This window comes from Gasterosteus aculeatus, chromosome 8 (genome assembly GCF_964276395.1).
Source record: "Gasterosteus aculeatus chromosome 8, fGasAcu3.hap1.1, whole genome shotgun sequence".
Taxonomy (NCBI): Eukaryota; Metazoa; Chordata; class Actinopteri; order Perciformes; family Gasterosteidae; genus Gasterosteus; species Gasterosteus aculeatus.
Genome location: NC_135695.1, coordinates 11,100,599 through 11,117,311, shown reverse-complemented (window position 1 = coordinate 11,117,311; position 16,713 = coordinate 11,100,599). Strand labels below are relative to the sequence as shown.

Sequence of the window (16,713 nt, the reverse complement as noted above, 5' to 3'; positions counted from 1 at the left end):
GTCCACTGGTGGTTTTTGCTCCGCTGCTGCAAGCGCCACATGGACACATTTTCGCGCACCTGGCAGTGTGGAACTGCCGTGAGTGGGAAAATTACAGAAGCATTTTCTCAAGAAAAAAGTTTTTTTCCTTTCACCATTTGCAAGGGTGATGGGGGGGGGGGGGGGGAGCACCACTTGCACTACTTGTAAACATACATGGATTCTGATAATGTAGGGGAAACACTGGAGTACGCTCCATACGTAGGCAGGTTCCCTGATAACCACAGACATGTTTGCCATTGCATTGAGGTTACCAGCCTGGTAAATATGTAACTTAATAAATTGCTAGAACATTGATGTAACCTTGTAGTGTAACTGCTTTGTTCTTTCATTCATTAAGATTTACTTTACGTGTTTGCATTTAGTTAGTAAAGTTGCATTTAATCAGGTTCATCCATTAGTGAAGTTGTGCGTTTCTGTTGCTGCAGGGTTGTGAGGTCAGTGCTCCCTGAGCAGGCTGAGCTACACCAGACAGAGCACAGTGCACCCACTGGTGGCTGAAAGGCACAACTTCAAACACACACACAAGTTGTTTTAGACGCTGGACTTTTAAGTCAGGCCTTAGTTGATGAGTGTTTTAATTTCAAAGCATTACCAACAGTGGCACAGGAGATTAAAAAGGGAAAAAACAGAAGAGACACTTGCGGATGGGTTCCCCCTTTGGGTTCCCCTCTGCCCCTGAATGAAGAATAAATCCAATCATCAGCGGCAATAACACAGTCATAGAGCAACAAAGGGGCCGCAGAGTCTTAAACATGCAGGTGACAAGTCCGCATCAAGTCTTGATAATAGCATTGGTAGGTTGTGTGTGTGTGTGTGTGTGTGTGTGTGTGTGTGTGTGTGTGTGTGTGTGTGTGTGTGTGTGCGCGCGTGTGTGTGGGCATTTCTTCAAGCCTCTGGGGAACCATAGCTCTTCAGCCCATTGCACAGAGAGACGTCCCCCGCTGTTATTTCGGGTTTCTTTATATATTATTCAGTGAGCTATTATATAAAGAGTTGCTTCCTCGGTTTCCCTTTTTGTTTTTTCTTCATTTCCTGCATCCCGCTTCCCTGCTTCTGGTTCTTTCCTTCAGTGGGAGGATAATCCGGGATCCTCGCAGGGAAGCTTTGATCTCCCCCTCATCCCTCCGTACGTGTGCACGCACACAAACACATCTGACTCAGAGGTTCTCTGGGAACTTCTGTTTACAATTTCCCATGGATTGCCTCTGAAGCGACGTGAACTATGGATGCATTTTCTCGTTAGCGGTGCATTGCAGCCGTCCCCGAGGGGTGGCACCGTCAAAAGTCGTGACAAAATCGTAAAAAAAATAAATAAGAAAAGGGCGCCATCGCAGTCGGCCGTTGGTACTTATGTAACAGTACGTTTCAGTCAGGTGGCCGCAGCCTCGTTTCACTGCAGCGGTATCAACACATCCGAGAACAGCCCATTGATTCTGCCAGTGAAGCAGACACACAGAGAGATTGATGACTTTGTTGGCAAGTGGCGGCTGAGAGAGAAATTGACATGTAAGTGGTGGAGAGTGAGGGAGAGATGGAGTGGAGAGGAGGGGGGAGGGATGGGGGGGAATCGCTGGATGAGAGCAGGCGATATGTGCGGCGTGTCCTCGTGACAGCTCAGCAACTACACCACATGTCTGCCTGGGGAAGGGGAAGCCTCTCCTCCCTTCTCCTCCCTTCTCGTCCCTTCTCCTCCTCTCAAAACAGCCCTGGCTGCTCGATGCTGTTGCCATGGTGTTGGGGATGTTCCTTTAATTGGCATATACACCCTTTCTCAGCGAGAGAAAAGCATAAGCTGTTGTTACCTAAATTGGGGAAAGATGCAATTATCTGCCATATCTCTCTTTTCTTTTGACTCCTGTCCATTCTGCCTGGGTTGTTAATAATAGCATCCACGGACACCCTGATAGCATTTATTATTGTAATGGGATGCAGATAATGAACAGGCTTAGGAGTTCTCTCCGCAACGGTTGCAGCGTTTGGAAAGAAAAGAGGCGGAGGATGATATTAGAGATAATGATGATACACAGTTGATATGCACACTAAAACGTTCCCCCTCTCCGTTCATCCACCTTCCTTATTTTACTGTAGAGGGAGTGCATAGCTATGGCTCCGTGAAATTCCTTCACAATGGCTGACTTCATAAAAACAAATGCCCTTGAGAGGGAATTACAGGGGCTGGGAGACAATGGTTTTTATATGCAGTGGTTGTAAAGCTAAAAAACATGAGAAGAGAGGATTTTTGCTGAAAGTATGGATATATAACATCCCTCCACATCCTCGTGTATGTGCCCAGCTGTAATTAGGGCTACCCCCGTCTCCCTACTTTCTGTCAAATCATGTGTTCTGAATAAAGCGTGTTGCTGGGGCCGGCAGACTACAGCAGAGGGAAGAGAGACAGAAGAGGGAGGGAACCAGAAATTGAGGACGAGAGAAGCAGGTTAGGAGGGGGGGGAGCGAGCGCTACAGCAGAGAGAGCAGCAAGCAGTGGAGGAACCCCCCCTCCAGTCAGATGAACATCGATGCCTCACTCCCTCCTCCTCCTCCCTCTCTCCTGTCTCCATCGTTGTCATTTTCCCCTCCTCCCTTCCTCACTCCTCTATAATTCATCAGTGCACGGAGAGTTCCCAGCACCAGCTGCTGCTGCTCCAGTTGTACCACCGAGCCGAATGGATCTCCTCCTCTTCTAGCCCGGCTACAGTGCTTATTTCTTCCTACGTCTTTCGATCCATCTTTCCTTACATGCATCCTTAAGCATGGAGACTCAGAGCTGCCCCTTTTCTGCGTGCCGAGAGGGAGAGTGAGCCATTGTCAAGCTGCTCTCTTAGCTGCTGAGAGGGGAATCACAAGAGAAAAGAAGAAGGGATCTTTTGTCCTTTTTCCACGCTGAAAGAATACTGTTCGCATCCCTCTTTTTTTCCCCGTTGGATTACAGTTCTGGCTTTGTGTAGGAACGAGAGAACGGGTTCCAAAATGCCTGAAGCCAATTACCTGCTGTCGGTGTCTTGGGGTTATATTAAGGTGTGTGGCGCTTAACTACGTAGCATGTCGGGATAACGCACCCATTTCATGGTACCACTCTGCGCTGTATGTCTGTTGCATTCAGGGCCAGTTTCATACCAATTGAACATTTAAAATATCGATTTGGGGGGGATTTTCAGATTTCCGTGCTACCCTATCCGCACCAAAAGTTCTCTCGATCATGATGAGCCTGGTCTGACAGAATGGTGTTTTGGTGCTCAGGCTCCATCTTGAGCCCTCTGCAGAGCTCTGTGTGTCTGTATAAGTGTGAGTGTGTGTGTGTGTGTGTGTGCACGCGCATGCATCAGTCTGTCGTAAACAGCTGCTGCTGCAGTGCCCGGGTCTCCATGCGTTGTTAAATACACCAGTCTCGAAGAAGGAAAATGGTTCATATTGATTCAAACTACATACAAATTGTAAGATGTTAAAACAAGATTGAATGTAGGGAGCAGTGAGCTCATTTTCCTGTCATTGATTCTTGCACACTGACGCCAATGAAACAGCCATATAGTCCCCATTAAATGTGATTCAAGGTAATACAACTGGAAATTGGTTGCCGGTTGAATTGAGAATTATTAAAAAATGGTGGATTTCCCACTGGTAAAAATAATAATAATCTGCATGCTAATTGTTTTCAGGTAAAATGCCACAAGAAATCTTCATATTATTAAATAATATTCGCAATCTGGTGGTATGAACGGGATAATACTGTATTTTCCATGAAATCTTTTGCCATAATTTCTTCCAGGTCTTCCCTCAGTGGAAACTGACGACATTTCTTCTCCCCCTCCCCCCCTTCCCCTTTCTCTCTTGCAGTTCAAGAGAATGTTGAATCGGGAGTTGACGCACCTATCTGAGATGAGTCGATCTGGGAATCAGGTTTCTGAATTCATCTCCAACACCTTCCTAGGTAAATGAAAGTTGCGTGTTGTGTACTGATAATTTCACCAATTTGGTTTTAATAACCCACACTTGACCACAGGCTATAATTTAATCCAAGAAATGAATAAAAAATTCACATAAATATACAATTTTTAGTGGTTCATCCAGTTTTCTGTTTTGCTGCAATGGCGGTTCAGCACATGATGTTACTGTGCAAGTTGTTCTTGCAGGCTTATCTGTGGGGGCGTACCATAAAACACTGCGCCATGAAGCTTCGTTAGATGTGTGTGGCATTGGGCTCAAAATGAGCATCAAATTAAAGTAAAATATGTGCAGAAAAGGGTCTTTAAATTGTATGAATTCTGTAAAAAGTGATATTTTACTGACAGCTTGTTGGTCAGAATCAGCATAGGTGGACTGGAACTGGATGCTGTAACACATTCTAGATCTGAGATGAAGTGGCGATGGGTAAACATATGTGTTAATATTTGTATTTAGAGACATTGCTTCTTGTTACCCACCTGCACAAAAATGATCATAAACCATCATTAGCGAGACAACCAATACCCACTAAGGGGTTAAAGGTTTGGCTTGTGATAGATGTGTTCTTGTCAAAAGTACATGACGTTATCTAGATGACAGATGCACAAAGTTGATGGACACGTGAATGGGTTCAATGAAATATAGATTGAAAAGCAGCGGATACCAGCAGACCGACAGGATGCACTTAGGTAGGTATTAAGGAGTATTTATAGACCAATCGATTGGCATCCTGATCGAATGTAAGATTGTTGTCGGATCCCTCACAGCCAGATCCTTCAGCGCAAGAGGAGGGTTGAGGAGAGACAGAAGAAGCAAACGAGGGAGTTGCTGACTGCAGTGAGGGAGAAAATAGAGGTACATACAGAGGAACCCCCTTTGCGGGCGGTGAGATGATATCGGCAGATTTGGTGACTCACATCTGACTTAATACATCTTTGTCGGCAGGGACACCTCGTTGTTCCTCCACCGCCGGATCCACTCACGCTCAGAGAAACTGGCATATGCCTGCTTCTGCAGAGGTCAATCCTTGATCCACGGCAGATCACAAATCAGTTTATTCTTGTAGTCTATCTGGCTTTTTTCTTTTCAGCTGATGGAAATCCAGACTGTTGATTGATAACATTGTGACCATGGAGCCTGGATAACTCCCTAGATAAATAAAGATCCCATCATTTCTCGTCGGCCGATTTCAGACCAGGTTTTCTGACTTTCCTTTGAGGGTTGTTGACCAACAGAATGCCAGCTATTGGCGTGTGCCTTTGCCCCAGCACAGCTGTCCTAGCAAGTTATTATGTCATAATTCCCTTTTTTTGTGGCCTCAATCAGCCCCCACCCTCCCTACTGCACCTGCGTCTCTCACAGAAGGGCATATGGAGGAGGATGAAAACAGACAGGGGAGAGAGAATGGATTTATACTTCAGCTGCTTAATATATTTTTTTGTAAAACAGTGTGTTTCAAAGAGAAGAAATGAAAATATAAGATGATCGAGGAGAGAAAAGTGCAAACAAAGGGGAAGAATAATTACATAAAAAGGTTTGTACATAAGACCGGTTGACACATTGCAGGCCAAAATAAGACAGACTGGATTTGGTAAAACATTGATAACAGGATCGTGTTAACTGAGCTACAAACTAGTTTATCAGTCATATCAAATCCACTGTGGAACAGAGTGCAGTATTTTTGCCGTTACTTAAGAATAAAAATGTAGACTTGATCGACTCACAATCGGATCTCCCACAGGTCAAAAACACACACACACACAGCAGCGGTGGTAATGAAGGCTTGTAATAAATTAGGGGGCAATATATACTTCTCCTTGTTTTCCACGCGGCACATGTCTGAGAGCGCTTAATTGCCCATCCTCAATTACCACTGGAGGACTGAGGAGAGCGAGAGACAGCGACAGAAAAGCAGAGAAAACAGTGAGAGAGGAGGAGTGCATGAGAGTGAAAGTGATTATTTGAATTACAGCTGGTAATTGAATAACCCTCCACAGGGGAAGGCTGATAACGATGAGCTGAGTCAAGGCATGATAGATGAGTGCGCAGTTCACATTTGTGCCGATAGCCAGTCCCTGCGGGATTTCATTCTTCTGGGATGCCAGTAAACGCATTGGCCTGGTCCTTTTTTTAGAAGAAACATAGCATTTAGCAGAAACATTTATTTTTAGATCATATGTATTCAAGCCTCTTTTGGAATGGAATACCACCTGATGGTTTGCTGTGTATTCTTAGACCTCATACTCATTTCATTTGTGTCCAGAACCAAGTGATGTGATAAAGCTGTGAAAGATGCAGCAGCTTTTTGAATGGCATTCTTTATGGAAGTGCTTTAGCTGTGTGGCATCCTCAGCTCTCAGTCTGTCAATGAGAGTGAAAAGAACATGAGATGAAATGTGAGCCAAGCCTGTTTGTGTGGGGTTTGGAGGGGGGGGGTGAAGAATGGACAGTAGGAGAGAAAGAGAGACCTCAGGTGGAAGACAGAGCACCATGAATCAACTGAACCCATAAACACATCAGGAGCGAGGCAGCTGCAGGTGTTTCTGTAGTTCAATTATTAGACTTGTACCTACCTAAACATTTTTTTGTTGTTTTTGCCCTCCCTCAGACAAACAGAATGAGGTGGAGATCCCGTCGCCGACATCCAAGACGCGAGAGAAGAAGAAGCAGCAGCTGATGACGCAGATCAGTGGAGTCAAGAAGGTCTCCCATGGGCCCTCGCTCTCCGGCAGCAGCATCTCCCGCTTCGGTGTCAAGACCGACAAGGAGGAGCTGCTGGCCAAGGAGCTGGAGGACCTCAACAAGTGGGGTCTGAACATCTTCACTGTTTCGGAGTACTCCCACAACCGGCCTCTTACCTGCATCATGTATGCCATCTTCCAGGTGTGTGACTGGGATTCCACGTTGCTCCTCGCTTACTCAAATGTTGTTTCATCACTCTAAAAAGAATCCACGGATGATACTCAGTAAATGATGGTGTTGTTTTTTTGTTGTTTTTTCCAGGAGCGAGACCTGTTAAAGACATTTCAGATCCCAGTGGATACGTTTGTGGCCTACATGATGACATTGGAAGATCACTACCATTCAGACGTGGCCTACCATAACAGCCTGCATGCTGCCGACGTAGCCCAGTCCACACACATCCTGCTCTCCACTCCAGCCCTGGATGTAAGTTATTCTATGGAGAGTATTCATATCTGATAATGCAACAAGACCCTGATCTGACATACTTCAACTCTGTAAGAAAAAAAAGTCCACCTCCACCTCTTACTTGGGGCCCCAGTGTGCTTCCACAGAAATTTTACTAAAGTTGAGGAGTGAGCTCTTACATAACCCCATAAGTCCTGCACCGCCACACCCCGGCTCAACATGCTTACTTCTATTGAAACCCCCCCTCCCCCCATTTCCTTGAATGCCAGTCGCTGTTCTAGTAGCTGATGAGACATTCAGGTCAGAACGCCCCAGTCTTCTGATCAGGATTTACTTTTCTTAATGATTGATCTTTTTGTCTACTGGAGCCAGCAGATTCAGTGAAGTTCTACAGAAGGGCAGACGGCCTGTCATTATGGAATAACACAGCGGAATAACAGAATAACAGCAACAACTTAATTTCTTAATAAAAGAAAATAAATATATATTTCTATTTAATTAGATATTACCTGCAACTCTAATCTGGATGCTTGAAAGGTTGCTATGTCTGTTCCACCATACTCTAGTTACTTAGTCAATACTCTTTAATATACTTTTTTCCTTTCTGATGCTTATCTGATGCCATGCAAAATATAATTAGTTTACTGCCTTTTTTAAACTCTCTCTCTCTCTCTCTCTCTCTCTCTCTCTCTCTCTCTCTCTCTCTCTCTCTCTCTCTCTCTCTCTCATTCACAGGCAGTCTTTACAGATCTTGAGATCTTAGCAGCTATCTTTGCTGCAGCTATCCATGATGTTGACCATCCTGGAGTATCAAACCAATTCTTAATCAACACCAGTAAGTCAAACCACCACTTAACTGTAGTTGAGTACTGTTTAGTAAGTGCTGTGTATATTTCTGGCCTTTTTGATCTTCTTCAAAAAAATAATAATAATGTCACGACAAAGACATACATTTAAAAAATCTATTTTTAATGGCTCTGCAGACTCTGAGCTGGCGCTGATGTACAACGACGAGTCTGTGCTGGAGAACCATCACTTAGCTGTGGGATTCAAGCTACTGCAGGAAGACAACTGTGATATCTTCCAGAACCTCACGAAGAAGCAGCGGCAGTCCCTCCGCAAGATGGCCATCGACATGGTAGGATATCCTGACTCATATTCTTTGCTCCTCTAATGTTCTCTTCATTTAAATCACAACACGTCCAAATTATCCTGATTCTTAAGATGGGTTTTTTTCTTCTGTTTGTCTTTTCAGGTTTTGGCCACTGACATGTCCAAACACATGAGCCTGCTGGCTGATCTGAAGACCATGGTGGAGACCAAGAAAGTGACGAGCTCTGGAGTGCTCCTGCTGGACAATTACACCGACAGGATACAGGTAGGTGTTGGTTTTTGAAAAACAACCTCTATAAAAAAAGCCCTCAACATAAAACACAACATCAACAATACAGTATTTATATTAGATGTGCCCTTGGTTTGGGATTGGGACATACTGTAAGCCCTCCAACTCTCTTGCCCCAGCTTTTTATAGCTCTGATCAATAGACAGTGTTGGCAGAGGTTGCTCAGGAAATGGCCATTAGCTGGCCTCCTGCATAGCCGACCTTTGTTCCCCACTGTCAATCCGGTTTGCACTCCTTCCATCTTTTTTGTTGGTGTTCCCTCTGCACCTCCCCTCTAATGGTATTTTTTTTTTTTTATCAGACTTTTGTGTGGTGGGATATGATGTGTTTACAATAAGAAAGATCTCTCTAAAATGATAATCAAAGCCGTTTTTCTCATCAGCCAATTTTCCCTTTTCACCTGTAAATAAACACTGATACATTTAGAGATTTCTTGGGAAAACCACCCAGGTGATGTCAGCCTTCCATAAACTTACACTCTGTTTTATTTGCAGGTGCTGCGTAACATGGTGCACTGTGCTGACCTGAGTAACCCGACCAAGTCCCTGGAGCTGTATCGCCAGTGGACTGACCGGATAATGGAGGAATTCTTCCACCAGGGAGACAGGGAGAGGGAGAGGGGAATGGAGATCAGCCCCATGTGTGATAAACACACAGCATCAGTTGAGAAGAGCCAGGTAGGCAACAAAGGGCATGGAAAGAAATACGTGGCTTATTATATTAAGAATTTACAGTTCTAAGTTTGCTCCTTACTTATTTGCAGGTGGGTTTCATCGACTACATCGTGCACCCTCTGTGGGAGACGTGGGCCGACCTGGTTCACCCTGACGCCCAGGACATTTTGGACACGCTGGAGGACAACAGGAACTGGTACCAAAGCATGATCCCCCAGAGTCCTTCCCCGCCCTTCTTTGACCAGTGCACGCTCGGACACGGCGGCGGGACCGGAGGGCAGGCGGGCGGGGAAAAGTTTCAGTTTGAGCTCACCTTGGAGGAGGAGGACTTGGATGGAATAGAGAAAGACGGCGAGAGGGAGGAAGACGAAGACGACGACAACGACGAAGAGTTAGAAGAGGAGGAGGACAGTTTGGGAGATTCTCGCTCTCCTCCCCCGGACTATTCGGACGGTCAGGAGCTCGAGGAAGGCCGCATGATGGAGCCAGCAATAGAGATCGTGACGCATGAGGCGTCGCCCACAGACACATAGGGCTTCCATCATCACGCTCACGCTTGTGATTTGAAAGTTTTTCGCAAAAGAGGGTAGATCCTCTTGCAGCTGTGCTTTTTAACAAGCCAATAGAAGCAAGGGCTTAGTTAGGTCCCGAACGGGGGCGTCTTGCACTTGGGTGTTAGAAGCTAGACACGGACGGACAGTTTCGGTGAGGCGGCTTCAGAGTTCTCAGGAAATAATACTGCGAACAATTTAGTCTTGACAGGCGAGACTAAGGGTGGAACTTGAAGGATTTTGGCCAGTTTAGAAGATGGTTACTTTTCTTTTCTGGACTGGCATTAAATGGACATTGACACTACTGAGAGAAGTTTTGTACCTTAAGGCTTTTTTACATATATGATATGATCTAGAGGTAGCATAGATAAGACCTACTGATGGGGACACATTTGTATAGCAAGAGGAAGTGTTTACTTTTTTTCTGTACCATTTGTCAAAGGACTTTCGTGTGCCTTTTTTACTATTGTCTTTATAATAGTTTTTTATTTATTGAACACTCTAGTATGTCTGTGAAATGTCTTTTTTTTTCTTATTTGAAAGAGCAAAATCTTTTTTGTAAGTTAAAAAGAGAACAGTCTTCCACGTATTGGGCAATAGAGAAATCCAAACGAACGTCGACAAACAACTCTTGGACAAATTTATCGGAATAGAGAAAACTAAACAAACAAACAACTATATGCACATTTTGCCACATCTGTTTTTCGAGCACAATGTTTTACATAAGGATTTGAAATGCTTATGTTCACTCATGGTCCATGTTACATGTTGCTTTCAGTTTCAGATGTCCGTCAGTGACGGTTCCACTGAAATGCATTACATACTTTCCCACGCCACCTCTTTGCACATCACTTTTTCTCTCTTTCATTGGTCAAAGGTCTGAAGCCTTTTTGAGGCTTCCTATCTGTCACAGTAAAATTCGGCTCAACTGTGGATATGTAATCCTGGACTTACTGTATGGTCAGACGTTCCCTCTAGAATTCAGTGTAAAATCATTGGGACATTCGATATATATACAATTTGTACAATAAGTTATTCAATTTCAAACCCTGATAACCTAATTCATACCAGATACAATCAGCATAACTATAAAATGCCCAAATCTGGGATGAAGTCTGCCAAGGGAAAAATGCACACCAGTGCTGAATCTATTTTTATCCTATAGGTGTGCTGCAGTCTCAATAATCCTGTTATATGGAACACAAGTCCTGACCCAGGATCCGTCTGATGTAAAGCCCTTACTGCCCCTCTGCAATCAGGCCAGATGATTAAAGGTCCTCTTACAGATGCCTGTCTCAAAGGCGCTCCCAGACCCTCATCAGCACCACCATTCACACGGTTTACAACCCTTCTGCGGTCCACCTAGGGGACCCATCTCAAAACAATCAGGCCAGCTATTTTGTCCCCACCAAAAAAAAAAAATCCCTTGAGTGCTGCCTCAGCTCATTGACGTCAATTTTATTTTCTCCCCTCCCCCTCGACCGTATTTGTTTTCGAGGACAGTCGGGTTATTAGGAAGTGGTGGAATTGCTGGATTTGGCGTGGCAGACTGTAGGAGAAAAAAGAGGAATAATTAGGTGCTCTCGTTTTAAATCAAACAAAATAAGATCTATTACTAGTGCTGAAAAATGATGTGCAGACCTCACATTTACACAACTATTTTTTAGGGATGATTTAGTTGCATCTATAATCACATCTCTCCATTTTCATATTGGTTTACTGATATACTCAAAGGTACTTCATCTAATTTCACTCCAGCATGCTTAAGTGGCAATCGTTTGTGTGCAGCATGTATGTATGGGAGGTTTTGTATTGGTGTGTGTGTTTGGATGTGTTGACTTTGTCATCGAGCCTTACCCCCATCACTCCACTGTCTCTACTACTGTTTGTTGCTAGGAGCTCAAGTTGGTCCTTTTTGCTGTTTATAACAGTGTGTATTTATTCTATACTTTAAGTTTAAGTGTAAATAAGAAGTACTGGCTCAGTGTAAAATCTATTTTAATTTATATGCACTTACATTACCCGGAAGTGGTGGTGTCTAATGCATAGAAGGCTCTGGATTAGAGTCTTTTTATATATGTAATATATATTGTTTGTATATATATATACACTTATATATATATATATATATATATATATATATATATATATATATATATATATATATATATATATATACGCTTATATATATATTTATATATATATATAAATATATAAATAAATATATCTAAGTATATATCCGCACAATGTTTTGAATGCCCAGCAGAGCAGCAGCTAAAGAAAGGTGTTGTTGTTGTTGTCACATTAGAATCTTGTAACTCCAAAACAGCCTTTCTTATTTTTAATTTAAAAACAGTATTTTCATCTTATTATGCAAGAATATTAAACCAAAAATGATCTCACATCTTGATTAATATCCCACATTCTCTTTGGCATTTTGGAAAATATAAGTTTCTGTCCATTTCAGCTTACACTTCTTAGTTAATTGCCAGGAATTTAGACATTTTTAAGACATGGAATGTAGTCATTTTGTTTCTTTGATTAAAAAAAATCATATGGAAGACTATTTTGGTTTAACAGAATTTTTGAAGCTACAAGATTTCCATCGAACAGCAGCAATTTGGTAACCCAGAGGCAACATAGATGACATGTTAAACTGCATAGGCTTGGATATTGGTTACATGCAAGCAAGCTAAGGAACACAGAAGCGTATCAATGCTTGGTATCAAAGTTCACAAATGGCGTTTTCTCTCTCAGAGGCTTGTCACAACCTAAACTCCATCCAGCATTCGAATGCAGATTGCTGATAAATGAGGTTTGACGGATGAACACAAAAGCACTCCTTTTACACCTAAAGCACTTCATGTGAAAGTAGATAACACAGGGACGGTATTGGTAGCATGCTACAATACGCCTGGCACCGACGTGAATCGTTCTGAATTTAACAACTAAACATGATCGTACGTAACTGATTGTGCTAATGTGTGAAGTCTTTCTGACCAAACTTGGTTAGCAGTTTTGAAATTCAAATGTGTCAGTATTAACAATGTTTATCTATGTTAAAGCTTTTTTGGTCCTAGTTGTGTCCAAATGGTTAGCCAGATTTAGCACTATCTGCATGAGAAATGTTTTTTTATTTTTACTGTCAATAATATATGTTTAAGTCTGCCAGTTGGTGGATTATTAAATGTTTCACACAATGTTTGGTATTTTATTGTATATTGTGTTCAAAAATGAATCTGAAATACTTTTTCTATTAAGTCATTAAAGTAAAGCATGAAAATATTGCTTCTGTTTCTGCTTTTTTTTCTGACCCTCATAGCCCAAATTACTAAGTATAAATTACTGCAGTCAATTTACAGCAGGATTTCAACATTAATAACCATTTAAGTTTAAATAGATACAAAATAAACTTTAAATTACACTCACTGAGGAAAAATAAGGTTTTCCTAAAATGCAACACTTTATTTCTACGGTCAGGAGTATTTAAGCAACTAGAGTATCATGCAGTATATTCTGGAATGTGTGTGAGGGGTCAGGACTGCAGAGCAATAAGTCAACGAACAAAAACTTCTTTCCAGGTTTGGAACTTTAACTTGCAGAATCAATGGTACGAGACAAACAAAAAGGCAACACAGGCACAAGCGGACTTGCTCTCGAGGGTAAAAAAAAAAAGGAAAAGGGCCTGGCAATAAACAACAGGACAACCACAAACAAACAATGGGAGGACTTGACTACAGACAAGCAACTCAGGGTCGGACAAAATATACCCTAACACGGACGAGTGGGGGGAGGGACTGGGCCTTAAATACAGGTGAAGGTAATTGCAAACTAAACTCAGCTGTGGGGGGAAACAAAGGACAAGAAACTAAAGACAGGAAGTGCAGTGGTTACAAGAATAAAACAGGAAGTTAGTCTTCTCTGTCTCTTCGAGTCGTCACAATGTGAAACTGGAAAATATCTGTTCTTTTTTTGCATTACTGAATATGTCCATGTCATGATGGAAGGATTCAGCAGTTAGAAGGAATTTCATAGATTATTGCCTTTTATTCAGACAACAAAAGGAGCTCATTTTAATATCCGCATACTATGTGGACACTTGTATTTTGCCAGTGAATTATTAAAGCATAATAATGTCTTCAGACTGTAAACCTTCACTTCACGCAATGGAGTTGCATTCAACCTTTTGTGCAAATGGCTTATGGCTCATTTTAGGCAAAGTAATTGAATAGCCTTCCAACGCTTTTGAATGTTATATTCTGAAGAAATATATAAAGATTATACAGAAACAAGCAGAACTGGAGACATCCCTTATTGCTTCCTTTGTGACCAAGGTGGGTAATTAAAAGCACCTCCCGACTGTTCTAAACCAGGTGACTTAGTTGTTGGCTTCAAACCCCACAGCCAAACAAGATGCACTAAGGTAAGTTCAAATTCAGATCTAACTGTGGCAGGAGAGCAAAGGCCATTTTTAAATGCATTGTTGCCATTGCAAGCTTTGTAGCTATGGATGTGGTTGCGGGCTCATATTCCTCGAAAGTCACTTGGCGCAAAAGATGACTGCAGAGTAATATAATTACCCTGATCTTTCGACAATCTTCTGCAGCCCATCAAGCAAACGCACTATTTTACCTTTCCTCTAACGCTGACTCCAAGCCCTCAGTCTCAGGCTTATTCTGGCTCATTCATGCCAACAGCGTCAGGACATAATTTGATTTAGCAGAGGAGCAACGCAATTTACAGCGTTACAAGCTTGTGTTGTCACTAAATGAGTATATTACTATATCCCAATTATAATTCATCTTGGGTTCCTTCTCTGAAATAGTGGCTATTTGTAAACTGCTGTTTCAAAGGAATCATTAAACTTAATCTAAAAAAATCTTAATGGCTCAGATACCAGGCTTGTGTCATTTCCATATCTAATTTATTCATTTTTCTAATTTGAAGAGTTCAGAGGCTGTCTGCCCTTGAAGTCACCCTGATGTAAAAGAGCCTTGTGAGTGTAAAGTTATTGTCTTATTCTTTCTTTTTTGGCCCTCTCATTTGATATTCTTAACTTTTTTACCTTTTCCTCTGAAATATTTCAAACATCTCCGTTTCCCTCCATCTCTATGTCCTTTTCTACGTCTCTGCTCATCTTGCCTCTGACCTAACCTTGTAAAAGCAGAAGATTTAATTGGATAAAACTACTTGCGTGCATATGACGACAGTAGAAAGATGGAAGACGTAGACAGAGAGAGAGAGGCTGCTATATGGGACGGGTGGCCTCCCCTGTCGCTCCTTTACAGAGGCACGTAGGTCCACGGGGATGTCTAAGTTATCCAATGAAACTAAAAACAGAACAAAGCCTTCCCCCCAACTCAAGGAAAAGGACACGAGTTAACGCTTCCCATGTGTGACACAGAGCAGATTTGGGACATTTTCAGTCAAGCAAAGGCAATGGTTAGCTTGGGGGCTTGTGTGTTTTATGCTTTTGATGTCAAGTTGTTAAGTGTGCAGACTAAGAAAGGTCCTGAATCAACCTCCATAAGGTGACACCTTGCACTGATTTTCTAACTTGAGGGTTTAAATTGAGGAATCCAAAGAAAAGTGAGAGGCCACACTAGCCAACATGTAATCTTCAGTAGCCAATTGTTATCTGTGTAGGTTTAGTGTAAAATCTTTCATTACTTTTTGACAAAAATGGTTATTCATTCTCTCTTTGAATGCACATTATGCGGCTCTAGCTTTTGCGTCTTTGGAGTAGTTGTGCTGCTGCTCCCGGAGGAATACAGTATTAGAAATGACAAACTTGGCAACTTTTTAAATTTGCATTAGTAGTTACTAAGCTGTCTCAGGAGCAAAATATTGTTATTCATTTTTAAACTGAGAACGTATGTCGTGATGAGTAACACATAAAATAAGTTGAAACATGGCGGCCCTTGGTCCATACAAGCTGCATCGAGTAAGTCTGTCTTGTGATGGGTATTTGTGGCTATTTATATCCCTTTGGCCAATTACAGTATACGTGATGAAGAGCCTGACGGAGCAGAGAATCACCATTGACAGGCTGTTTAAAGAACCATGGCCTCATCTTTATTGCGAAAGCAGGGTTTTCCCTTTCTCCTGCTTCTTCCACAGCTGTGTCACTAAGCCCGTTGGTACCAATACTCTAAACTGCAAAAGTCATATGTTGCTCTCACGCACCCTTCCCAAACCATAAAGGTCTGCGGCACGTGAGAACCATCCGTTGACTTGCGATGACACACATGCATGTGTCTTTCACTTATTCTCATAATCTCCTGTAATTCACAACAGTTATTTTCAATAAAAACACACATGGCAGCTACAGGGACTGAACCGGGGTGATGTTGTTTGAGAACACATCATGAATGACATGTATGATGGTTTTTACAACCAAATAAAGCAGTCAACAGAATAACTACTGAATTGCAATATGCAACCTAAACCTACACATTTCAAACCTCAGGACGTAATTTTTACATTTAGCTGCTCTGATGAAAAAGTGGGTTGGAAGCATATTAAGTGAAGAATTGTTGTTGGCATTTCATTGCTCAAATTATTTATGATGTCATGAGAATAAAAATACCAAAAAGTGTCATGCGGTCGGCTGGTCAGTCCAGCAGCTCCTCTGTGTTTCCCTTTCTTGTTGCCTTTCTTTCTTGTTCTACCCTGTCTGTCAGCAAGGAGGTGTGGACATCTCCTGCTCATCCTGTGAGGTGGTTGCTGCAACTACTGGCATCAATCGGTCATCAGGGGACTATATACTCTATATTGACCCGGGTCTTTCTGCCATTCATCGCCACATCGTTTCATCGCCATAGTAGCAGCACTGAGGCCGTTTTGTGACACATTTGCATTAGACTCGGTTCTTGCTCACCTTGCTCCTTTTTTTGCCCGAGTGTTTGGAATCCCTATCTGCCAGTTGCCTCAGATATCGGTTACCTGCCTG

General features: G+C 42.4%; 1 protein-coding gene across 5 annotated transcripts in view; it reads left to right on the top strand.

Moving 5' to 3' along the window:
* Window positions 1–13,044, top strand: part of pde4ba (phosphodiesterase 4B, cAMP-specific a) — a 104,501-nt gene extending 91,457 nt beyond the window's left edge. For all 5 annotated transcript variants that reach the window (XM_040183914.2, XM_078108167.1, XM_078108164.1 and 2 more), the window contains 8 exons: window positions 3,877–3,970; window positions 6,593–6,867; window positions 6,988–7,152; window positions 7,870–7,969; window positions 8,118–8,272; window positions 8,390–8,512; window positions 9,031–9,213; window positions 9,300–13,044. In XM_040183914.2, the coding sequence (XP_040039848.2) occupies window positions 3,877–3,970; window positions 6,593–6,867; window positions 6,988–7,152; window positions 7,870–7,969; window positions 8,118–8,272; window positions 8,390–8,512; window positions 9,031–9,213; window positions 9,300–9,743 (1,539 nt within the window). In that variant the 3' untranslated portion in view covers window positions 9,744–13,044. The remainder of the gene's footprint in view (window positions 1–3,876; window positions 3,971–6,592; window positions 6,868–6,987; window positions 7,153–7,869; window positions 7,970–8,117; window positions 8,273–8,389; window positions 8,513–9,030; window positions 9,214–9,299) is intronic.
* Window positions 13,045–16,713: the final 3,669 nt, after the last annotated feature.